At 41.9% G+C, this 25382-nt stretch overlaps 7 protein-coding genes across 7 annotated transcripts; 4 read left to right on the top strand and 3 right to left on the bottom strand.

The window, feature by feature from the left end:
* Nucleotides 1-154: 154 nt before the first annotated feature.
* Nucleotides 155-8432, top strand: IL334_003868 (uncharacterized protein; the record flags this gene model as incomplete). The annotated part of the gene is made up of 24 exons (XM_062935592.1): nt 155-874; nt 935-1303; nt 1377-1820; nt 1873-2122; nt 2176-2459; nt 2524-2928; nt 2990-3360; nt 3414-3513; nt 3586-3940; nt 4002-4085; nt 4141-4245; nt 4321-4513; nt 4580-4730; nt 4783-5286; nt 5372-5529; nt 5600-5727; nt 5779-5867; nt 5922-6015; nt 6086-6331; nt 6394-6992; nt 7059-7349; nt 7411-7886; nt 7954-8118; nt 8183-8432. The coding sequence occupies 24 exons, from the start codon at nt 155-157 to the stop codon at nt 8430-8432; spliced, it is 6831 nt and encodes a 2276-aa protein (XP_062791643.1).
* A 1761-nt stretch (nt 8433-10193) lies between these two features.
* On the top strand, nt 10194-10589 carry IL334_003869 (uncharacterized protein; the record flags this gene model as incomplete). The annotated part of the gene is made up of 2 exons (XM_062935593.1): nt 10194-10354; nt 10445-10589. The coding sequence occupies 2 exons, from the start codon at nt 10194-10196 to the stop codon at nt 10587-10589; spliced, it is 306 nt and encodes a 101-aa protein (XP_062791644.1).
* Nucleotides 10590-11563: 974 nt separating this feature from the next.
* Nucleotides 11564-13305, top strand: IL334_003870 (uncharacterized protein; the record flags this gene model as incomplete). The annotated part of the gene is made up of 2 exons (XM_062935594.1): nt 11564-11734; nt 11827-13305. The coding sequence occupies 2 exons, from the start codon at nt 11564-11566 to the stop codon at nt 13303-13305; spliced, it is 1650 nt and encodes a 549-aa protein (XP_062791645.1).
* Nucleotides 13306-13632: 327 nt separating this feature from the next.
* On the bottom strand, nt 13633-16521 carry IL334_003871 (uncharacterized protein; the record flags this gene model as incomplete). The annotated part of the gene is made up of 7 exons (XM_062935595.1): nt 13633-13704; nt 13777-13881; nt 13968-15434; nt 15480-15952; nt 16028-16212; nt 16275-16387; nt 16462-16521. The coding sequence occupies 7 exons, from the start codon at nt 16519-16521 to the stop codon at nt 13633-13635; spliced, it is 2475 nt and encodes an 824-aa protein (XP_062791646.1).
* Nucleotides 16522-17050: 529 nt separating this feature from the next.
* Nucleotides 17051-18058, top strand: IL334_003872 (uncharacterized protein; the record flags this gene model as incomplete). Its single annotated transcript, XM_062935596.1, has 4 exons — nt 17051-17056; nt 17124-17396; nt 17469-17627; nt 17771-18058. The coding sequence occupies 4 exons, from the start codon at nt 17051-17053 to the stop codon at nt 18056-18058; spliced, it is 726 nt and encodes a 241-aa protein (XP_062791647.1).
* A 1572-nt stretch (nt 18059-19630) lies between these two features.
* IL334_003873 (uncharacterized protein) lies at nt 19631-21423 on the bottom strand (the record flags this gene model as incomplete). Its single annotated transcript, XM_062935597.1, has 3 exons — nt 19631-20357; nt 20429-20694; nt 20773-21423. The coding sequence occupies 3 exons, from the start codon at nt 21421-21423 to the stop codon at nt 19631-19633; spliced, it is 1644 nt and encodes a 547-aa protein (XP_062791648.1).
* Nucleotides 21424-22517: 1094 nt separating this feature from the next.
* Nucleotides 22518-23020, bottom strand: IL334_003874 (uncharacterized protein; the record flags this gene model as incomplete). The annotated part of the gene is made up of 4 exons (XM_062935598.1): nt 22518-22591; nt 22683-22738; nt 22839-22897; nt 22976-23020. 4 exons carry the CDS (start codon nt 23018-23020, stop codon nt 22518-22520), a joined length of 234 nt encoding a protein of 77 aa, XP_062791649.1.
* Between the last annotated feature and the right edge of the window lie 2362 nt (nt 23021-25382).

Below are 25382 nucleotides of genomic sequence, written 5' to 3' on the forward strand. Positions count from 1 at the left end.
ACGTTACGCGTCTTTTGGTGGTTGTTTTCTTTTTCCGAGCACTGACGAGTTTTGATTTAATCATTATTTGTTTTGATATGTCTGATTGATAGATTAGAACAGATTATCATCAATAAAGCCAACTTCGCCCGTCAAACAAGAGCTTCAAACAAAGATGGCGATAGCTAAAGCTGTCTCAGCATCAAAGACAGCTCCTCCAGCGGTACCGAGGAAGACCCGAACAGCTGCAGCATCAAAAACAAGAGATGCAGATGAATTAGTGGAAGGATTAGGCAAGTTGAGTATAGCTCAGCCTACCCAAACCGTCAAGCGAGTCACAAGAGCTGCTCCAACGGCGAGTAGTAGCTCCGCGCGTCCTACTCCTACTACCACGACAAAGAAGGCCACCACAACTGTCGACAAACCAAAGATAGCTACAATTTCAGCTCACGTGCCGACAGCTGGTCGAAGTACGGCTGCAAGTGTGAAAACAAGCGCAAAGGGTAAAGGGAAAGCTTCGACCTTGGAAGATACATTTCCATGGGCTCGACCGTCTTTATCATCTGATGAACCCATATTGAAACCTATCGATAGAGTCAGAGCAGCTATGCAAGCTGTCAATACCTCTTCTAAATCTTTCTCATCAGCTGTATCGTCAGGTTTCCGATATAACTCTCCAACATCGTCATCGTCAACTTCACCCTCAGTCGCACCAATAGCAAAAGACGTGGAGGAACCATGGACCGATGCAAAAATAGATCATCTGGTAGAGACATGTCAAATCGGTTTCAGAGTTTTGAGGGAGCTGGATCAAGAAGGTCATTTACCGGGCAAAGCTGAAGATGTGGAAAGAAGCGTAATGGCTGTAATGGGCAAATGTATTTCACTGGGAATGGTAAGTAATTCTCGTTTACTTAGCCCGAAACAAGCATTGTCATACTGAGACTACCAATAGTATCGGAAAGCTATGGAAATTCTGACAGATGCTCGTCTCGCTCAACTACGCTTATACACGCCTCGCCCTATGCCAAAAACACCAGCGCCGTCAGTCACGTCAACATCAACTATTCCTAAAGGACAATTCAGCACATCCACAATAATGAATACAACAGTGCTCAAAGACACTTCCGCTCGTCCTCGTTTGATTCCATCGACCAAGGTCAAATCACCCTCGGAAGTTCTATCACGAGAATGGTTGGATGCGGCAAGGCTGCCGGCTCCTGAAAAAGGATCGAACTTGTCAGAAGTGGTCAAGGGAATATTGTTCTCGGCTATCATGGGAAGCTGGATATGTTTAGTCAGTTTAAGTAAGGATCCAGAAGTGGTGAGTGATTCTCGAACGTCAGAAAGAAGCTCGGACGGTACAAATCAATATTAATCACTGCTTTCCGTTACAGCTTCTGCCTGTTCTTACTCTCCCTCTGCAGAATTCTTCTGAAGAGGAGCTTCATCCACTCATTTTAGCACTTTCACTTCCTCGAAATTCGATTATAGTCTCACTGCGTACTTTCTATCGCCAAGTCGGCTCTTTGACACTTTCTCCTGGATCAAGGCCTTACCTACGTATTCGACATTTGTCTCTACTAGCAATGGGTATTACCATATCTCCTTCTCCCGATTCAAGGCCGAACCTCGAGCAGTATTGGGATACAGTTCATCGATCGATTTTGACTTTCGTAAAAGAGGATGAAGAAAAAGAGAGGCTTGCAGACGCCGCCAGTACCATCGGTCAAGTGGTCGATTTTATCGAGATTATGGTAGAGAAGAGGAAAGAAAAAGGATGGTTCGAAGGGAAAGCTTGGTTCGGACTAGTTGAGATGTGGATCGGAATAGGAAGAAGGGTATGTCATTGTCTGCCTAGCTATATTAGAATGCTGACATTTTCTTACTTAGCTGGGCAACTCGGACATAATTGATAAACCACTCTCACTTCTGACTGCGCCAACTTCCATTGATAGTTCTTCGTCGTCTCCCCCGCACCAAGTAGAACCGTCAACGCCACCGTCTTCTTCATCAATCGCTGTACTTAAAACCCCAATTTCAAAGAGCAGTGTAAGGAAGATCAGGAATCCCGAAGGGGAGATAGCAAGGATTTGCGGTGATTTGGCTAAAGCAAATTTGACTATCGACAAGTTATTGTCTGGTAAGCTGGATTCGACGATAGAGACATGATTTGTCAGCTGACCGCGTTTACAGCCCAGTCAGCTTCTCCGCCTAATTCAATCACAGGACTTGGTTCTGATGAACTCATATTCCTCGCTCAGTCTATAGCATCTTTGTCTGACCAAGAAGAGCCCATACCGACAGCTGGAAAAGCCATAAGAGCCTTCGAACGGGTGAGAAGGTGCTGCTCGAGGTTATTGATCAGATACTTGCAACCTGATGCATCAGAAGCTTGCAGAGACGTTGCAGGAGAGATCAAAATATGGATGGAAAAGTCCATCGAATTTGTGGAGATCGTTATAGAGGCTTCTGTTTTGGTAAGTCAACTTTTTCGACTCGATGCTCAGGCCTAAATGTGTAACTGACACATTAGACGCACAGGATTCGACTTTGACGAAAGAACTGCTTTCATCAGTGGTCGATACTACTGTTAGAATTTTTCAGCCTCCTGCCGGAACATACTTCACTTCTCTACAATATCTAACACGAGCTCGAGTTGTATTCGACCGAACTGCATCCCTGATCGAAGATGTGGATAAATCAGAATGGTTACGGTGTTTGTCGGCGTTTGCGTACAATGGTACAGCTCACTATTATCGTCTAAATCAGATTGACGAAGCTCTACCACTGTCAAGAATCAGTTGTCAATGGGGTGTAGAGGCGATGTCATTGCATACATATGATCTAACAGATAAAGATGATAAGCCTTTCTCGCAATTGAGAGAGGGTATGAGTAAACGATGGGAACTGTTGGCGAGTTGTTACCAGCGTGAAGGCAAAAAAGATGTAAGCTATTCTCCTGATGCCAGGACGAGGGTCATCATTGTAGCTGACAGAATATAATCAGGAAATGTTCACTGCGTTCTCGAACGTTTTCACTTTCCAGACTCCTTCGATACTCTCGCATATAGCCGCATCTTCCTCAACAAAACCGATTGAAGCAGTATTTGAACCTTTGACAGAAATCAAGAACTCGCTAGTAAGACTGGCCAATCTAATAATGTATGAACCTGCACTATATATCTCTCACGGAAAAGAGCTCGTACAATCAATGAGGCAATCCTCGTGTCCAACCAATGCAATCGGAGCGATAGGAGAGAAATTATTGAGTCTATTAGAGCAAGGAGAAGGGAGAGAACAAAGTGCAAAAGTCAGTTTGGAGATCGCGGACGCAATCTTAGAAGTATACGGAGATGAGTATCCCATCAGGAGACTAAGGTGTGTGTAGATTCCTCCGTCATCAACGTGTAGTAAGCTAATCAATATGTCAGATTACTGGCTAAAATGATGAGTACAATCTTGACCTCTGGGCAAGCAATGGATCGCCTCCCACCGCTCGTGGAAGAGGTCGATAGATTGTCCGATCGAACAGTATGTAACATTCTTGAAAAACTAGCTATTATTTACCTAGATTGACAACGAGCTCACCACATTTGTGGACAGGATCTTTGCGAAGACAATTCACTTTCACCTTTCAAATCGGAATACATCTCGTATACTTTGATTCTTCGAGCAATGCAAGCTTATCATACATCTCCTCATCCTTCCATGGAAGTAATTGAATCGAGTAAGAAAGCTGTTGAAAATCTAAGGGGTATCGTTCTTCCTCCTACCAAACTTTCGACTCTCGGTCCATCAACCGAAAGTGCCGACAATGCGCCCAAAAAGAAAGTCCCTCTGGGCAGAAGTACCACTACAAAAGCTGTACCCGCTAGACCAACCAGAGGAACTAGTAGAACAGTATCGGAACCCAAGAAAGTTGTAGGCAAGAAGCCTCTCGCTAAATCGACCACCGCGAGTGAGTGATAATCTAGTACATACATATACAATCAACGCTGATTCATATATTAAACGTTTAGCTGTTGCGAACAAGTCGAAGAGGAGATCTAGTATAATTCTACCCTTGGTGTTTGATGACCTAAAGCGCCTTACCAGGTTACTAGGTAAGATTTGAGTTCGAGGTTGGTTAGCAGATCAAATTCCTGACACAGTGTGAAGGTTCGTTGGCCACCCTTTTGGGATTGCTCGGTCACTCTTTACAACAGATCGAAGCTTTGAAATTGCTGCGAGCTTTCCAAAGGAACAGAGAGGACTTGGTTGATGGTGAGCGTGATTCAAGTCAGCACATCATTCTGCCCTGTTGCAAGTGAGCTGAAAAGAATCGCGACTGAATTGTAGATTATGTCCTACGGTCTGCCCAATTGGCTACCGAATACCAAAAATTAGGTAAAATCTCGAGAGCGGGATTAGTATTTTCTCAAGCTCAAAAAGTAATGGATAATTCAAACGCCCTTGTTTCGACGAGCGTGAAAGTAGAGTTAGGCTTGAGATATGCTTCTTACCTCGCCTTCAAAGGGGATTTCATGAAAGCGTGAGCTACATTCTGTTTTGGAAACCCTAGCAAGAGGTTGATCAAATCTGATGCATACCGATACAGCCAAGAGGTGTACTCGGAGGCTGCAATAATGGAGTCCGAAACCGAAGCGAGTAAGATTGTTAGCTCTATGGCGAAAGCTGTGGAACGCTGTGAAAAGCTCGAAAGGACGGCTTGGGCAAGAAGGGCCGCTGCTTCTATATACGCTGCTCAAGTAAGTTCTCGTATATTCCAGAAATACAGCAAGACTGACGGAGATCTCATAGGGCAATGCCGCGGCCGCAATAACACATTTGTCGGCTTCGTTTCGCTTGTTCATTCGAGCTGCTGATGCTATCTGTCGACTTGCACCGAATCAAGCTTCCGCCGAACCTAGTAATCCAATTTCAGAAGATGACCCGTTTTCTGCTCCACCACCGCAAGCTAAGAAATCTGTGGCTGATGCTGCAGACGAGCCCTCCAAAGACTCAAAAATCGCAGTACCATCACAAACCACACATTTTTCCGGCAAACACTTGCATGCTTTGCAATGGCGAATCGCGTCTTCGCTTCTCACAACGACCTTTGACGTAGCCAATGCTCTCGCATATAGAGGTACAGTCAGAGACACTCAATACTTCCTAAATATAGCTGGCAATATAGCTGAATCAGTGAAGAGCGATGTGATCAAAGCTAGAGTCGGTGCCAAAGAAGCTGAATTGTTTTTCAGAATGAGGAAATGGGATGAAATGGGTGAAAAATTAGAACTAGCTGCTGCCTCCCTTAATACCGTCAGTAAAATTCCTTCGATTTTGCTCGCTTGCAGGTGATGGTTTATCAGTACTGAGAGCTAATATGGTGGTCGTTTTCCTGCAGATCGAAGGTCCAGATATGATCGATCTGAATGTTCTCAAAGGAGACCTGTATTCACGTACTGAGATGGTCGAAGAGGCGGAAGTCGTTTTTCAAACTACTTCGAAAGAAATTGAAGGTTTAGATAGAGTCTTTGTGGCAAACGAAGCTGTTTTGCCTACGTACGTTCACCCCTTGAATGTAATTCCAATTCTGAGTATCGTGCTGACGTCTAACTTGTCACATGAACAGACCGAAGAAGAATGTTTTGCTCACGGCTTCCACTTCTAGTGTCAGAGCTAGCTTAACGAATAGTAAAATTCCTCAGGGAAGAGAACCAATTTTGCCCACTACTCTAGCTCATGTGTTGCGACAACATGGTGAGTATGACGCGTGAATGATGCAATCATAACTAATGTCATGTGGTGTAGCTTGGCTCCTGAAAGAGGCTGGGTCGAAAGAAGAATGCGAGGAATTGTTACTACAAATTAAGGGGCTGCCGTCGTCAACGCAGACGAAAGTGAGTCAGCTTCCTGATTACAACGGTACTGAAGATAAGCTGAATATACGGAAGGCGGACGAACTTCTCCTGGAAGGGCGAATTGCGCTCCACGAAGCTTTCAATACTTTCAAGACTGATTTGTTCATGAGTTCTTTAACTGAATCTGGTCAGTTTAGCGTTTCATCAGATCCAGCAATCAGTTGGGTATCGAAAGCTGACATCGTTAACGAACACAGCCGTGGCCATGCCAATGGGGGCTCCAACGAAACGAGTCGTAGATCGGCAATCCACTCGACAAAGTATACAGTCCGTTCTCACTCGAGCAGAAGAAGCCTTTTTGTCAGCACTTTCGCTCGTTTCTGGTAGTGGCAAAATTGAGGATATCAGACAAGCGTGCCTTGCCTTAGCCCTACTTAGAGCTTTCCAAACTTCTCTTGGACAGGGAAGCGAGGAGGTCACAGCTGCAGCCGCTGGTATGCTAGGTGAGTCCCTTTCCAAAAAAGCATGACTCTGGAAAGGATCATACGCTGATTTGAAAAATTAGCATCGAGTTCGTCGATCACCCTCCATCGAGAACTCCTGGAGGCCATAGAATCTAAATTCGTCGATGCGGCCAGTGTTTCGCTCGAATGGCACTCGTTCTCTTGCCCGACTGCTGAAACCAAAATGGATGGGGATGATTCCATCGAAATCTGCACAGAAGATCTGGACGATCACAATGGGAAATTGAGATCGTATTGGGAGATGGTCAAAGCCAAGTATCTATCCAACCCATTGCTTCCGGTCGACTCCTCGTCACTGAATAGTCTACCCACTGAATGGGCAGTAATATCGATCAATGTGACCGATGATCACAATACAATGTTCATATCTCGACATCAACGTAATCATCAACCTATAGTGTTCTGTCTACCGCTTGATAGACAAAGTAGAAGGGAAGGTGAAGATGATTTATGGACATTCGATTCTGCTTTGGCAGAATTGGAAGGCATCATCAAGTCGAGTGATGAAGGTGCTAGAGCAGCTAAAACACTCACGGAAAGAGAAGACAAATTGGCTTGGTGGGAGAACAGATTCGCACTGGATAGGAAGTTGAAAGAATTATGTGAGGGGATAGAATTCGTTTGGCTAGGTGCATTCAAGGTGAGTCAGAATGTATACCTGAACACTGGCAATCGACGCTAAAGAAGATGGGCATCGTTTCGACAGACTATCTTTAGTCCACGTCTACCAGATTCCCGCGATCTCATCGTCGACCTCCGAGACCGTTTGGAAAAGATTTTCAGTTCTGCTCTCGCATCCACCAGTGGAGGTATCAAGAACCCTCGGTCCAAAACAGCTGCTCCTAAAGTAGAACTAGATGATGCGTTACTTGAATGTTTCGTAAATCTCAATAGCAAGTGCAAGGACGAAGAAGTGGAAGATTTGGTATATTTCATTTTGGATGTTTATCAATTTCATGGTGTACCTGTCGCTTTGTCAGAACTTGATATCGATCAAGTGAGTCAATTTTTGAGTCGTCCAAGAACAGGAGTAGACAGAGCTGATGTTGTGACCGTAGATCTCCATCGATGTCAAAGCAGCACTGGAGAAGATAGAAACAAGAATTGCACTTTCAGGATTATTATCCTCAGCTAAAGATGAACATATATTCTTAGCGTTAGACAAGAATGTTCAACCTTTCCCTTGGGAATCGATTCCTATACTCCGAGGTAGACCAATCAGTAGGATACCATCTTTATCATTCTTGCTGGATCAAGTAGCTATGGGCAATCATCTACGACCATCTCTCACCCAAAGCACAATCGCCCCTCCCGCCTCGGCCGCATCTGGAGGACAGGTGGATATGAGACGTGCGATCAACTCACGAAGAACCTTTTACATCCTCAATCCAAGTGGTGATTTGGTCAAGACTGAACAGCATTTCAAAGCTTGGATAGATCATATGGTCGATAAAGCAGGATGGAAAGGTATTATAGGTAGACCTCCGACTGAATTGGAGTTGACAGCCGCTTTGAAGGATTACGACCTTGTACTGTGAGTCCAATCCTCGCTGAACTACTAAATGTGCAGCTGCTAATTCACCTTGATGACGCGATTATAGGTACTTCGGTCACGGAGGTGCAGAACAGTATATCCGATCACACAAAATCAGAAATCTGCCTCAATGTGCCACCACAATGTTATGGGGTTGTTCGTCAGGTCTTATGAAGGAACAAGGCGATTTCGACAGGACAGGTACTGCATGGAATTATATGATTGGAGGCTGGTGAGTGATAGACTGTGACATGCAAAGCAGGGAGTCGAGCTCAAAACCAATTGCTTTGTGGCAGTCCATCACTCGTGGCGAATTTATGGGATGTGACAGATCGAGATATCGATCGACTATCTTCACACGTAATCAAATTACTTCATCTTGATCAAGCACATATACCTAAGTCGAAAGATCGGTCAAACACACTATTACCTTTATCGGAATTATCAACTGTTCAAGCTGTAAATCTGTCAAGAGAGGAATGTAAATTGAAATATATGACGGGGGCAGCGGTCGTGGTTTATGGATTACCCGTCTGGATGCACTAGAAAGGAAAAGAGTCAGACTGTTGTAGATTAGCCTATGCATTGCTCGAGATTTCAGACAGATATTTGAACGACAGGGTTTCAGTTGCTGATGAAAGAATGATGCCGAAGCAATGGCTCTCAACTGCCCGCGAAATGCCCCGACATAGTATATGTCATCCTCTATATTTTTGACTTCTCGAACCTTTCATTCTCAACACGACGCCCCATACGGACCTTTGATAGTCGATATGGCATTAGGGGAGCTATCTCCGTGACACTCGGAGAGCTATCTCAGACTGGAGTCTAGGAAAGGACCGCTCTGTTTGATTTTCTTTAAACAGAACGACTGATCCTCTGGCCTAAGATACACAGCTCGTCGTACTTTATTGAAATCAGTCTTTCCCTTTACTGTATCTTTTTCGCTCTTCTTTACCTTTGGGATACAAATCCTTCAAATTTCGAATTGATAATGTCAGATAGGTGAGAAAGGTTAGCAAGGCGCCTTCTCACGTCACACGTCGTTCTTTGGAAGTGGACTCGTCATTGTGCATCTCAAGTATAGCTGTTTAGTGAAGTCGAAAACGAGTAAGGTAAGAATAATAAGGACAACTGTTCCTCTTTTAACACCATGCTTTCCTATTGACTGTCATCCAATTTTCAGATCTGCATCTTACGATTGCTCAGCCTCCTCAATCTGCTCTCCTGATCTGATACCAGGATCTGATACCCAGATCTCCTACTATGATTACTAAGGGTAAATCCCCTGAATCTTACCAGGATTCTAGCAAGGTAAGTTTGGAGCAACTTTCCATTCCCTCGATGTCGTTTCAAGGGTTACAGGGCGGGAGGGTGAGTGCTCGCACTGTCGTAAAAAGTTGGTTTGGACTTGGTCGTGAGCAGAAACAGTGAGTGGATCGATGATCGTCGATGCTTTCTGATATCCGTTGAAGGCTGATATCTAGCCCAAAGAATTGATTCATCATTGTCCCTCAATGCTACGGTCACCACTGTGACAAAAAGCACCATTTGTTACGGTGATCGTCAAGTCCCGGTGTATAAGCTAAACAGATTTCGGGACAGTTCGAACACCAATGAAGCTCAACCCTCGAGTTGCGCCACCATATCCAGTGCTAGCAAAGATAAGGACAAAACCATGAATAATGACAATAGATGTTAGAGCCTGCTTTATTGTCAAGTGGCACACACAGTGTTCGGCCTGTAATCAGTTGCTTTGGCGATTCTCCTGAAATGATCTTAGAAATGCGTCATCTACAACGATTTATACGTATAAGGCATGCATTTGATGAAAGGTGGATTGTATAATGTTGCATGTCATTAAATCCGGACCAGCGGAGATGTGATAGGAGTGTAGAGCAAGGATCCAGCATATAGCTTCTTGAATCAGGTATCATAACGATCACGTTGCTCCGTGATACCGGATTCCGCCTTTTGTCCATCTATGGTTTTCTGCGATCACATACTTACACACAAGTATGTCATGTTGCTCTCTGGTCTCGAGTCTTTTCGTTGATCTTCAGAGCCTCATCATGTGATCTTCTGGACCGAAGAATAATTTTATCCTTAATCAAAGGATACTTCAGAACATTCTGGACTTCTTCAGTGGAAAACCGCAAAGTAGAAGAGGTATATAATTAACACCCTTTCAACCTGCATTATGGTGGACGTTACGACTCAATACTGAAACCCCCTTGCGTGGCTCCAGATTTCACTAATTTCCACTTCGTTTTCAAATATTATAAATACTGAACAGGACTTTCGAGCATGCCCGACGCTTCGAATATATTTGACGCCAACATCAGGAGGGATACTAGTTCCAACGCTCCGACGGAATTATGCTCTTCGGTCGATTCTCTTTTTTCTTCTGGGCCTGCTTCAAGCACAATTGGACCTACCAAAGATTTTGTCGAGTTCGAGGCTGAAATGTGAGTACACTTAATTATGTTACTGTAGCATCTTAGCGCGTCGCTTCGGAGATCGAATGACAGAACAGGTCGATGACAATTTGTATTCAGAAAAGAAATCAAAAGGCAGATCGATGCGTTCCCAGCTACTGGTTCCACCGACCATGCTACTGCTTCTGGGGCAGTCAAACATTTCCAGGATGACTTGACTAGCAATGGAGCTGCCAGTGAGAATAATAAGAAGAGTGGCAATTAAAACAGTCGCTACCATGACCGACTGATCTTTCAGAAGTCCGTTGGTCAATGGCCGGGTCGACCTTTGCTCCTAGTCTGATAAACTCTATAAGCAATTTAGTTTATACCTACAAGAGATGCAGCTTCTGCCTAATAATGTCGAAGGATGCTTGATCAGATGGATCTGGGGTGACTGAACGGCGTAACGAACCGAGTGGTGCGGAAGAAGTCAGCATGTTATATTTCAGAGCGATCTCATGCACTGCACTCAATATTGTATGATCACGATGCGCATAATCCGGATTTTCGTTCATCCCTATGAGATATGTTTTCCGATACCTTTCAGTCTCACACATCCCAATCTTTTGAGAATCCTGTGTCAGATGCTTCTTTAACCTCTCCACAAAGATTTCAAGTCGAGTTCCAGAGCATCACAGGCTGCTTTCTTGAGAGATTAATACCGCCGCCGAAGAAAGTACCTCTGGAGCCACCGAGACCACCGAGAAGCCTGAGACTTCCAGTGGCGCTGGTGGTGAGAACAACGCGCAGGGCAGTGCTTAGTCGCCGTCGGCTGGGTGTTACTTCATGTGTTGCACATGACGAGCCTTGTAGTCAGAGACAATATCAGTTGGTGAACGAGTTGTGTACATGCATTTTCTGTCATGACGTTGCTCTTCTCTTGTGATGAATTCACGCCAGCAACAGGTACTCGCTCTTATAATCCCTTGTGCTATCTAGCTGTTAGCAGGATACATTCAATTGTTAGAGCAAAATATTGTTTTTGCCACTTTCTTCTGATTTCATCGATGATTGATTAATTCGCCACCCAAAATCGCAAAATCGCAATGTTCGCGTCAAAACGTCATGATCGTTCGACAATTTCGTACCATTTCCTTTCCCTCTTCTATCAACTCGAATAAACAAACACAAACACATAGGGATATTGTACATAGATGGTAAGAACGCATAGATGATCACACGTTGAAAACACAAAAGATGCTCTCGTCCGCCTCCTCCTCCACTTCTTCCACTTCTTCCACATTTTCTGGAGAAACGAAACCGAGTTTAGATAATTTACCTGATGATGTATTGGGTATAATTTTCCGACAATTGGATTTGGATGAATTGATAAGACTGAAACTCGTTGGAAAAGGGATATCTCATCGGGTGAGTGTACGCCTATGCACGAGCTATAAACTCCATAAGAAGTGAGAAGATGTAGTAGTCTATTTCACAATTCTGACTTATCGCGTTATCAGGTAACATCACTTGGAATACCTTTATACTTATCTAACCATCGTCAATCGCATCGCACGCTTTATCCTCTTTGTTCATATTGGAATCCAGAATATCTAGTGAGACATAATCATTATATAAACCAATCATTGAATCAACATCGTTTTCATGCATTACAAATAGGTCCAACATGGACTCAAGCAGTTATACCTACACTTACATTGACTTCTGATAATCTCATCATTGGAGTAGGTGGCAAAATACTATCGCATCCTTTGATCTCACCTCTTGAGGAATATGGAGGGAAGACGATTGGGCCTTCAAGGGAATATCCAATTGGGAAAAGAGGTTCTGGAGGTAGAGCAGATGTTATTGGTATAATACCATTTCAAAATCATAATCAAAACGAAAACGAATTTATCGTTGGTCAGTTCGATGGAACGATTCAAAGGATCATATTACCTTCTTCAGGTCCATCAATACCTAAAATCACAGCCAAGTACAACACCGCCGCATCCTCTTCATTCAAACAACAAGAATCAATTCATACAATCGTAGGAAATGAGAATGGTGATAGATTCATGACTACTAGTACATCAGGAAAAGCTGATATATATCAAACTAAATCACCTTGGATAGAACCTTTTTCAATTCAATTAAAATCTTCCAGAGCATGGTCATCACTCCTTACTACAGAGAACCAATCCATAGGTGCAAAAGCAATGATTGGTGTACAGGGTTCTATAGAACTATACGATTTACTTCCAAGTGGAATATCATCTAATCCATCTAGAAAATTAATTGGTCCTGAAGAGCCTTTATTGTCTTCACCATATGATATACATCTACCTTCTCAAGACTCTTCTTCTTCTTCTTCATCGTCCCCGTTTTCATTAAGGAATACAATATTAAGTGGTTGGTACGATTCACATATACGTTTACATGATATACGATCTTCATCGAATTTACCAATATTGAATTTCTCAGATCCTTTCACATGGGCAGATGGATCTGCTTTTTATTCAACTTGCTTCATGGGTGAATATTATATAGCTGGAGGTGGATCAAAACATGGTACAGTATCATTCTTTGATATTCGTTATCCAAATTTTTCCAAGAACCCTTCAAACCCAAGCTCAAAAAAATCAAAGTCAAAAATTGGTTGGTCGTGTTTTTCACCAGGAGGTAAAAATTCACCAGTATATAAACTACAAAGTGACGGAGGAAAATTATGGGGTGTAACTGAACGTAGAAGCTTTGTACTCTCATTTGACACGTCCGGAAACTCTAAAAATGGTATCTTATCAAACGAATTGGAATCGAGAGAAAAATCTCATGTTAGAGATAGGGATAAAGGTAGATATGTACCTGGTGGATGGAAAGGTAGAGGTGGAAAATGGAATTGGACTGTTAGGTATGATCAAGATGAGGCTAGAGGTGCTGTTGGTTATGAACATAGAGATAGAGGTGTAGAACTGTTCGATTCGTTGATTGCTGTGTGATCGAACTGGTAGTTGATCAGGGTTGTATCTATCTATCTATCTATTTATCACCTTGTCTCAGATTGTTGTATACATATGTGATCTCAATCCACAGACTGCACACGAGTCGAATTGTCATTGATCAACCTCCAGGATGAATGCAAAAGAAAACATCATTAATATAATTAATACAAAGTATCTAGAAAGAAAACCCAAATTGATAGTTTGAAAATGTAGATCCACGTTCTTGTCTTTCTTCATACGATAAAACACTCTCGCTCTCTCTCTCTCTCTTGAATGACCCTTTTACTGGCTTCGGCCTGCCTGTGGTTTAGTTTAGAGATGGTGCTACGTCATCCAAGCGACATTTTCTATCGCTGGAGGAGCGTATATGTTCTGTTCACTTTCATTTTCCAGCGTCTACACAAAGAACAATTTGGAAGTGTCAACCTCATACATTCCGTCATGATTGAAACCATTTTCGTCACTCACATCTAGCAGCTGAGACATGACTTCATCAACTTCTTCGACTTTTGCACCTCCACATCCTGCAGCTATCAGCCGCCTATATTTTGCGATTTGTTCACTTGTCCCTGCCTATAATGACGTATCGAGGTATTAGCGAAAAAAAATAATATCCACCGGATGCATGATATGAGGAGGGACTACGAAGAAGGACTTACCTCTGTTTGAGCTTTAACGAACTTATCAACTAAATCAGCTCTATTTCTCTTTTTCTCTTCTATTTCCCATCTTAATCTTTCTTCTTCAGCTTGAATCACTTCTTGTCCGCCTGTGGGTAAATTATGTAATTCTTCCAGATCACTGATATTTTCAGTTAATTGACCGGATTTCCAATTCTCATCCCTTATCAATTGACCCTTTAACCAATGTTCATAACCGTTCTTCAACGATTTTTGAATATTCGATTTAAGGTTATTTTGTAATGAATCCAAATCTCTTTTCTTGTCTTCTATCGAAGATGATTTTTCATTCAGAGACGATATTACCCTATTTGCTTCTGTCACTTCTGAATGAATATTGGTTAACATTGCTTTCGCTTGTAATATATCCCTTTCTTTACCCTGTAACTCATTATCGAAACTCTTAGCTAAACTCTGAATGTTACTTGTGATATCTTGTAGGGCCGTTCCACCTGTGAGTCTGGCCGCTTCAGAGGAATATAATTGTGGAGCAAACACGACTTTACCTGATTTGTTATTGGAGTTATTATCGTTTGGGTTGGAAAGTTGTCTTGAAGATGAAGTCGCTCCTGTACCATTTGTATTTCCATTAGGCTGAACAGGTGATGACCGGAACCTCTCATCTTCTAATATATAATCTTCTGCAGATTTGAAATCTCTGTTTTTGATTTTTGGATCAGCTCCATGATCCAATAGAGCTTTGACCAATCTTCTACTTCTAGCTCTTGCCGCTATCGTCAAAGCAGTTTCACCTTCTTCATCTTGGAAATTAATCACGTCGGCTAATTCTTGTGGATAATCTGCTAATCTAGATAGAATAGTTTCCATATAATATTTGGCAGCATGCGTTTTACCTTTTGCCAAAGCCAGATTAGCAATGTGGTGGAAGACTGTTCGATTTTGTTTATCGATATTTAACGTTGATCGATGAAGTAATTCGTACAGTTCAGGAAATTTCCTCATATCATAATTGTTTGAGAACATGACACTTCTCATCAGAGGTGTTTGTTCTGCATTGTTTCCAGCGAATATTGACGCTCCTGCTGTCAAAAGTAATTTCACTACTCTGACTCTACCCATCGCACAAGCCCAGTGTAGAGCGGTATGACCATCATCATCAATCTTCGAATTAGGGTCGTAATCGTGTGGCGGTGAAACTAGTATTTGTGGTATTTGACTTGTTTCCGAAACGAAATAATTCAGTATCATGTCTGTGTAACCTTCTGGACCTATAGGAGTTTCATCTGGCACATGTTGTCCTGGTACGGTAGATCCTAAACCCATTCCCATATGTCGTGGACTGCCTTGTGGTGTATGAACAGCTGAGTTCCCACGAATACGACGTAATTGAGAATATTGATCTTGATCTTCATCCATCATCATAGCTGCGTTTCTTTTCCTTGATACAGAATCTAATGTTTCCATGGGCATAGGCAACATATTCATCTGTTGGTGATGTTGTTGTTGTTGATGATGATGATGGTGTTGAACCTGAACACCCATTGGCATTCCCATTTGTAGATTGTCTATATCCATACTTTGATGTTCATCAACCAGTAATTCTGAATCTGATGCAACTGGACTTGGAGTTTGACTTGATGATTCATCTTCTTCCGGTGTAGCAGAAGGTGTTTCTTCCACTTCACCTGATCGTAATGAGGTATCTACGTCGGGAGTTGATTCTTGCATTCTTGTATTTCGAGATGCTGAAGCTGCCAATTGAGCTTGAGCTTGTAATGCTGCTGCTGATGTGGGCCCAGTTTTAGAAGGTGTTGCTTGACTTTGACCTTTGCCAGCTTTAGGTTCTCTCTCTTTCCTTGATTTAGTAGGTGGCGCAACTGTATGTTTGGGAGCAGGAGGTGGTGAAACTGACGTAGGAACATAATCGATTAAAGGTCGAAGTAAATCTTCAACACCATATTGTTTGGCAAGGGCTAAACCTCTTTCGATCGGTATCCATGTTCCTATTAACGATTTGTCCATCAGTTTCACTGGCGTTGACAAAGTAATACGAACATGCAGAATAAGGGAAGGCTAACCTTGATATTTCCCATATCCTCCTTGTACTTTTTCATGTTCACCCTTCTGCACTTCTCTTTCTAACACTCTTGTACGTTGTGGTTTATCGAATCCTGCCACTTTCAATATTTGAGTCGCGTTGAGATACGCGTCAGCTCGCCGTCGCATGACCGCGACGTCTCGACAAAGCATCTCGTATACCGGTCTATGAGACAAGCGATTATCAGCGACGAGGAGGTAAGTGAGAGATGTATGGTTGAGAGCTACTTACACTCCACTAAACCATACAAGTAATCGTGAAGATAAGTGGACGTCAGTAATGCTCTTTTTCTACCATATGCCACAAATCGTCTAGGAGCAGACACACACCTATATGTAGCCTAGTTGAGGTGATATGACAACGCGATCAGTCTCGATTTTTGAAGAAACTCAAGATGTGAAAAGCTTTACTTACCTTGAAGATGGTATTGGGACCATTCTCACCCCCTGGAGCGACCACACTCTTTTTGCCCATCTTGACTCTCAGACAAAGGTAGAAGCGGTTCTCGATTTGTTATTGTTATTCTTTCGCCGAGGTTTTTCGAATGACTTTATCTTGACTGTGTTTTTGTTATATCTTTGCTGGTTGGAGATAGATATTGATGAGTGTGCGGTTGACTATATGATGTCTTTCAGGATGGTCTATCCTATGTTGAATGATTCAATGTTCACGATACGGGATGCAGTATCATTCTGGATTCGCGTCCAGCAGTTTTAAGTAGAGAGTCGCGATTATGAGAAATGATGATGATTATGAGTAATTGATGAAAAAAAAAGTATGCGCGCGGTGGAGGGATACTTGGGGGGATGTAATAAACATAGTACAATTATTCCGAATATCTCCGAGATTTGATACCGTGTGGCAGCAGTTGAAGTAGTGACAATGGTGGAGGTTCATTTTGTTTTCAATCGATATTGAATTCAGATGTATTGACATCAAGTATCGATCATCACCAAGACCAAGTGGACACGATCATTATGAGTAAGATATAGCATTGGATAAGATGAAGGTGAGCAGCGGCTTCTCTTGTCGGTACATGTACTCGCCTGAGACTGATCTTGTATATTTTTTGGTAGATATCAAATACAGCTCCATTGCATCTATCGAACCAAGAAGTATTAGCTCATTTCTTGTCATTGAAAGATGATAATGATCACTTGAGCGCTTCGATAGAGTTGAAAAGATCAAGGGATAAAGCATTTGCAAGAGCTAAATATCCATTGGAAAGGGATAATCCAGATGATAATGATCCCACTTTATTAGAACCGTTAGATCCTGAAGATGAGAAAACGTTGAATATCGCTGAGAGAAGAGGGTTGAGTGATGAGTTGGTCTGGGTACAGAACGAGGTGAGTCAATCACACATTGATTCAGTGATCCTTGTAGCTGTGGCTGATCATGGAGAAATATGGAAAACGTAGGCCATAAAATACCTGTGTCAACCTTATAACGCAACTTCCAGACAAACAGATGAAGGAGTAGCTAGATTAGCAGATGATTTGCAAGATCATCAATTGACAAAAGCGGAAGTACTACAAATTACCAATCTCGCTCCGATAGAAGTTGTAGAACTATACGCTGTGAGTCCCAGCTTCGCTCTTTTCCTGTCTACACTCGCTATCTCGCTATCCCGATACTCCCCTCTCTATACTGCACGAAACCGTTCGCAGTTATAGTAACGCGGTCGCAAATAGCTGCTAATGTCTTTATGACAAACTCACAGATCATAGAGGAACCAGATACAAGATACTATCCGGATGCATCAGAGAAATTACAGTTCATAGCAGATCAAATTTCCGCTACGTTGTTATCTTCCCCCCGACCAGAATTGGCAGAATGGACGAATCGACATATACCACACGAAGAAGGGGAAGGTTATGAACATGGTTATGTCAATCAAGATGAACTGGAGATGAATGCCATGATGTTGGAACAGGAATACGTGGTTGAAGAAGGTGGCAGAGCGGGTGAAGGTGGTGTTGATGATGAGAAAGATGAAAGTATGGATTAATCCGTCGTCGCTGAAACAAGACAAACGAACGATTATCATGGAGGTGTTCCTCCAAGTTGGTTTTGGAATGGAAAGAATAACGACGACAATATATCAAGCATTCAATATACCCATACTCAATAGATAATAACCAATGCAAACGAACTTGTGACATGGTGATCCCACCTTTGCAAATTTACAGTGTTCATCAAACTCCTGAACATCTTCTGTACGTCGATAAGTGACATTTCGACTGTCACTTCAGTCTACTTTCAATATCATAACTTTGATCTAAGCTAAGCAGGCAAACTTCCATCTACTACTTGGATCTAGGTTCTCTGTCATTGTAATTGATAGTAATCTTACCATTCCCATCATTCTCGTCATTCCCATCATTATTACCATCATCTTTCTTAGCCTCGGTATAATTCTTAACCCCGAGTGTCTTAGCTGTGGCTGCAGTAGAAATATCTGCCCAAGACATAAGCGAGGTATTATCGCTGGTCTCCTTCGCCAATATACTGCCGATACTATTAACCCCGCTACTGACCACAGATCTCTGATCCTCTTCACTGAAAGATCTTTTTGGCAAAGTGATTGCATGTCAGCGATATTCTCATTTATACAATAGAGGTCATTCAACATCGTATGCAAAGGAGGAACGATAGATCAGGGGGATAACCTACAACATCATCTTTCCAAGTGATTGGCAGCTGTTCGCAAATAAGATCTTGTCAAAGAAGCATCATTCGAATCTGCTGGTGCTTCAGAAGGAGGATTACTCGTGTCCAGAATCGTATCTTTGTCATCAGATGGATCGTTTGCCATTATATATTGCTACTTCGTATCTCCAAATTATTCGAAGATGTTTCGTAGTTATCGAAATGTTATATCTGTATATCTAAAAGTGAAAGTTTCAAGTAAGTGAGATGATCTGATCTCTCATTGAGCAGTATATATATCGTCTCTCCAAGACAACCTTCCAAGAATATGTGTCTTCGCGTGTTCAAGAAGAAAGTCCGACAGCAAGAAATAGAATGCAAGTGTAGTATTTCTCATCACTTCCTTTCTCTCCCTATAACGTGATGAAATCAAGTAATCTAGACTCTTCCCAAGTTGTCATTGCAGAAATGGATGATTTGGTATAACTTAGTCTGTTTCGGAGTGAAGCAGCAAATTACGTCTTTCCTTTGATGTGAAAGAAGCCACAATGACTACTTGCGTCCGAGCTGGTATGTCTGTGTCGCGACATAGTGAACGAGAAAAAGAAAGAAAGTATAACGTGAATGAGGTCGATTTCGATCGTCACAGCGGATGATAATTGAACAATCAGTGTTATCGCTCTAATGTGTCTTCGATTGGTTTGAGTCCGCCTCATCAGCTGACTTCCCCTATGTACGATTATTGCTCCTCCTTCAAGACCGTGTGAACACGTCTTCGGATGCTCCCCATGTTCGGTGAATATTCTCTATGCATCATAAAGTCTCATTATACTGCATGATGTATGTAAACATTCTGCTAAATGTTTACAACGTTTCAGCCCAAAAGGACATTCTCGGGCCATGGCGTTATATAGGATTCTGTTACTATCTTTCATTGTCCTTCTTTAATCCTTTCCCTTTTTACCCACTCCCAAGCTACTTCTTCCGCCGCAGTCCTCACTTTTGATCTATGACCATTTCCATCTTTTGATTGATCTTCTGTTCCTCTAAGTAACATTCCATTTCCAGCGATGATACCGACCGTACATGCCCAAGCTTCACCTAGTTGTTTCCACGTACCCAGTCTTCCTATACCTAAGCAACATAAATTCTGCCATACACCTTGTAAGATCTCCAATTTCGACATTAATTGTTGAACCGTCAACTCCGATAAAGCGTCCACGATATTCTTTCTTGACGTACAAGTATCTGGTAAGGATAGAAGATCAGGTATCAAAGGTCGGTTGGGATGATGTAAATGTCGATGTATGAGATTAAATGTCTCAGGTGATGGTAATGGCAATGGTATGATTGGAAGATGTAAAAATCCTTGATCATCAATTTTTGGTGAAGGTATTTGAGGGCGTTCGTTATCGTTATCGTTATCTGAATCAGATTCAGAATCGGATGACCATGATTTATCGGATTCGCAAGATGTAACACATTCAGATGTCTCTAATATAGCTGGTAAGATTGCGGATACAGCTGCTTCAGATTGCGTTTGGGTCGGTGCAACGGATGGCGCAGTGAAGGAAGAAGAAGGTGTGGATGAGGATGAGGCCGAAGGCGGAGTTGTCAATCTTGGCCAATAAGCACATTGACTAGCGAAGACCGTCGACCTGTCAACAATAACAAAATTACCGTTAACATTGTTGTAGTCGTCTTATGCCAGTGAAGTTGAAACACTCACATCACTGGAATTACCATTTTCCCGTTTTCACTTTCAGCACCTTTCTTCATAACACCAAGAACCATATCAGGTTCTCTTCCTCTTGCCTTTTGACGCCAATGTGGCTTTGATCCATCGATTATTTCTGGAATGGCCAAAGCCAGCGTGGAACCAGCTTGAATTGTTGGGTCGGGGTGTTGAATGGTAGCATATGGTCGATAAGCTAAGGTGATAGTTGAGATTGAAGGCAGCATTGGTGTCAGTCGATCGAGTATGTATTGGATAGGCTGACGATCACAGCATGTAATCAGCCAAAAGTGTCGCCACAAGGTGTAATCCATAGAAGGAGAAGGAATTAAACTCACGATATCTCTTAAATCATCATTGTCGATATTGGATACAGGTGGGAACCTAGGATAAGGTAACATCAATGGAACTCTGACTTGAGGTTGACATTGATGTTGTTGATCTTGATTATGACCTTGATCTTGAGTTTGATTGAGTATTTGAACGTTTGGTCTCCAAATCGATTTTCTCCATCTGTCCAATCTGACTCTATCCATAACACTTAATTTCTTATCCTCATCGTGTGGTTTAAGAGGATTTTGTTGTATCTGTAAATGTGATGGTATTGGTTTAGGACGAGACTTCAATCCTCTTTTAGGTGGTTTAGATTTAGTGTTATTATTGGTTGTCGTTGTAGAAGAAGACGATGTTGTTCGATTCAGGTGTTTCTTGGCTCTTTGTATAGAACTTACTCGTCCGTACGGTTTAGATGAATGTTTTCGATAAGTGAATTTTGGTGCTCTACCAATACCCAATCCTGGGGCAGATGATTTCTTCGATCGAAGAGATGATGTCACTCCTGATAAAGAGGTTTGAAGCGAAGTTGAAATAGCGTCGATGTCGGTCAATTCGAATACTGAAGGTGAAGGTGAATTTTCTTTGTTTGAGAATGTTCGCAATTGACGGTGAGGATGTTGTTGTTGCGGTGCTGCTGAAAGGTAAGTAGTCATTTTGACTATTGATGGTCTTATACTGATGAAGGATCCAGGTGAAGTCAGTACATATGTATAACACTTGATTGCTTGTAAGTGGTAGATGGATGTGGGTTAAATACATTCGGAAGGGTAGAGGAACTTACGTTGAACCAGCTTCTACTGTTTTGATTATGGTTGTTGTCGTTGATTGAGATAATGTAGATTGCCACTTTATTCGAATATATCGTAAGTTTTGGATATCTGTATATGAGTGAGTAGAATTTGAAGTGAGTAAGTAGGAAGATACCATCCGATGTGCATTCACTCAGTTATATATATATATATATAACTATATAAAAATGTATGTGCAAATCCCAATTTCCTTTCACCAAGTGTTCAATGTTTTATATTGTCAATGCGTCTTGAATAGGTGGTGAAGGTATCCTTTGAGTATGAATCTGATCATTTTACAATCATTCAACTTGACCGATGTGGGATGTGTTTCGGATTGTAATGGTATCTGGATTGGGTGGTGAATGGTGAATTGATCGGAACATATACACGTTATTGTGTGTTTGCGTGTGTGGGTGTGTTTGTTTCGATTGTGTTTTGGATTGAGGATATTTTGTATCATTTCTAACTTCTTGATGAGCTGATGAAGTGTGAGGATATAATTCATTATCACTGTATACGATCAACTCCTCCTATGTCCTGTGATCACGTCGGGAGGATCTCTCTGGGCTGGAGGTTGTTGACAAGGAAGCACATCAATACTCAATCAGTCATTAAATGTCAACAATCAAGTGTTATTCCACCTCTTCCCCTTCTCACACCGGTATCAGGCATTCCTTTCCTCACTGGAAGAAGAAGAGGGAGCCGGATTGAGTAACAACCATTGAAGTGTTATCATCCCCCACTTTACCTGAAAACCCAAAAAACCAGACGTTTCAACGAACCGTGCGTTTCTTTACGCCATAGCCTGATTTTGCCTTTTTAGGCTATTTTCGTTTGATCAGATAAATTGTATGCTTTTATCATGCGTTCATCCGACATCTTCATGCATACAGAGAACAACGAGGTATTGAGATCCCTCCTGCTAACGAATGGTTGATAGTGTAAGATGAATCTAATCATTTCTTATCGTTACTGGAGTAGGATTTGGATGTATCTCCTGAAGAAGAAGTATATTGAGAATATCCATTACCTATAAAGACCGGACCGTCATGTTATATATATCAGCTTGAAATCTTTGTTATATCGAGAAATAGAGATAGGGAGAGGAAATCAACACTCACCACTATTGTAGTAATTGGATCCATTGGTATTGGAATAATAGTATGATCCGTTATTACTGCGAAACCAGTCAGGTCATTAGTATTCACATTTTATCTCACTCCATCCAGTACGAGCACCACCACGAGCACGAGTACAGTATTATGTTATATACTAACTTGGAATAATGATATCCGGTATTACCAGATGAATCACTTCTTGTATCGTAATTATTACCCTACCACCCACTACTTGTCAGCGAACAGTGAATACTTTGATCTTGATAGCTATTTCATGGGGTGGAATTACGACTGACTTGAGAGTTGGTTCCTTGACTGGTGATTTGGTCTTGAGAAGGCATATTGATCGTCTCTTCTTCTTTATGGTTAATGATATCAGTCACTTGTACACAGAGAAGAGAAAGAATATGTATACGATCAATCCGAAATGGTCAGTGATGAGCGATGAACGATGAACGATGAGTGATGAGTGATGAGTGATGTGCTGGTCGATTAGCTCGGTGGGCGTGGAGCTGATAAGAGTAACACCATTCCACTCCACATCACTTGAGACCATCTCAGGCACCAAAAAGCGCTATCTACTCGTAGACTAAAAATGACATCCGAGCGTAACTGAGCACGTTTCAGTGGAATTTCTACTACTCTGCCAAGATCATCTTCCGTCTAGATCATGGCAATGTTTTTGAATGGTCTAAGTAAAACTGATGATTGACAATAGAGTGACCGTAAGTAGGTAGACCGAAATGAGACAAGTTGTTGGTCGGAATGGAATCACTTTCAGTCCGAATCAGACATTTGAGATCGAAAGTATTTTAAAGTAAAGTAGACCAAGCCTTTACTCACAATCCATGTATAATCACGGTTACATCTATCTATGCAAGCCCCCCATCATCGTTATAAGAGAGTTTTACGAGAAAACCGGCTGTTTCACTTCTGTTTTATACGTAATTTTTAATTAAGTTTATAGAGTGAAGATCGTATATCTACGAGTATCTCTAACTCCCCTTTCGTCTCTCATATCAAACAGGAAATGATCGTCGGCAGAGTAAATTAATGATGAAGATGATGATGGATGGGCTCATATAATGATAGAAATTTCCACTTTCATCTTCACTTTTCTTCGTCTCGAATGCGAAGAGTAAGTGACATTCGGGTACCTAGGGGTCGGAACAAGCCATCCCATCTTGTCTGTTCAGATTCGCCCAATCCTCCTTCCTCCTTTCATAGATTATAGATCCATGATTCGTGAATAGCTTCGACATTCTACTTCCGTTGTGAAATTTTCGTCACCTTGCCTCTGATTTTTGACTAGAAGATCAATACGAGTAATGATCTCGGAAGCATTTACAATCTCGCAGATCAGAGTACGAACAAAAAAGCGACCAAAAGAAGCCTTCGCGAAGAAATCATAAAACGCCTCTTTAAACCCTTTCTTCACTTGACTTGTTCACTTCACCTCTTCCTTCCTCTTGCAGGACATTATTACATGCCATTTTTTCACCCGATCGATATTCTATCAATCCTCATTGATCAGTGGCTAGGAAAAGTAGAAAGCGCTTTAGAAGCGATTTTGATCAGATATCCATCCCTACCAAGACGACGCTAGAGCTGGGGTTCCGCGCTTTTGTGCCAAAAAGTCGCACTCGTATATTTTGTATTATTATAGTGCGAAAATTTCCTTTACCGGACAGAATCATTGTTTCTAGATCATATTTATTATATCACTTTCATAATTCCTCAAGATCATTTCCATAATTTCCTACATTTACCACAGGTATCTTAACTAATCTGGAACAATTGATAATAGTCAACGTGAACAACACGCTTGCATGCATGCATTCCCCTCCTCGTGTCACAATTCCAATGAGAGGATGTGAATGCGGAATAACTTCATCAATTAAGGATCACGTTGTGGAAAATCTCCTAAAGAAGAATTAACGATACCGCTGATGATTACTCTACGTCAGTCAATTTTGTTAATCACAATCCGTCGATCTTTTCCCCCTTTTTTTATATTTAGCGTCTTTCTCTCCCACTATAGCTATCACATATTAGAGAACTTACGGCATATACCACAAAAAATAACGCGCCATCTCCCCTGTACTTTTTTCTTTTCTCCACGACCATCTTCTTCTCTCTTGCTCTCACTCTCCAAGGGTTTGTCACCATCTATCTTTCGTTTCTCATTCGTCTCTCTTACTTCATCCCTGATAGGTATTGCGTACTTCTCACCCGTATTTCAACATCATTATATCTTCAATCCAGGAAGTACGGAGAATCACTCCACTGGACCTCTGCGTTTAAAACATAGAAGGCTAATCAGGGCAATAAGAAATATCTCGTAGGCTTAGCTTAGGCAAATAAAGGGGGAAAAAAAGCAAAGGGAAATAATCATCTTAGTGTGAAAAGATCGACGTCCAAATCCTGTATTCTGTCTCACCTCACCTCACATCGACCACAGACTTAGCAAGTGATCATCAGAAACCCTTATTAGGATCCATCCCCCCCATGAAAAACGGCATTAGGCTTTAAGGATTAGACTGTAGTTCTTCCGTAAGGTGAATCGGATTCCACTTTTGTTGCTCTTCTAGGAAGGTCGGTGATTGTTGTCAAACGTCTCCCAAAGCGATTGGATTTGTGATTTGTGATCTGGGATTTGGGATTAATCAAAATACCATCTGTACGTTTAAGCCTTTTCGTTCA

Source organism: Kwoniella shivajii, chromosome 5, assembly GCF_035658355.1.
Source record: "Kwoniella shivajii chromosome 5, complete sequence".
In the NCBI taxonomy this organism is placed as follows: domain Eukaryota; kingdom Fungi; phylum Basidiomycota; class Tremellomycetes; order Tremellales; family Cryptococcaceae; genus Kwoniella; species Kwoniella shivajii.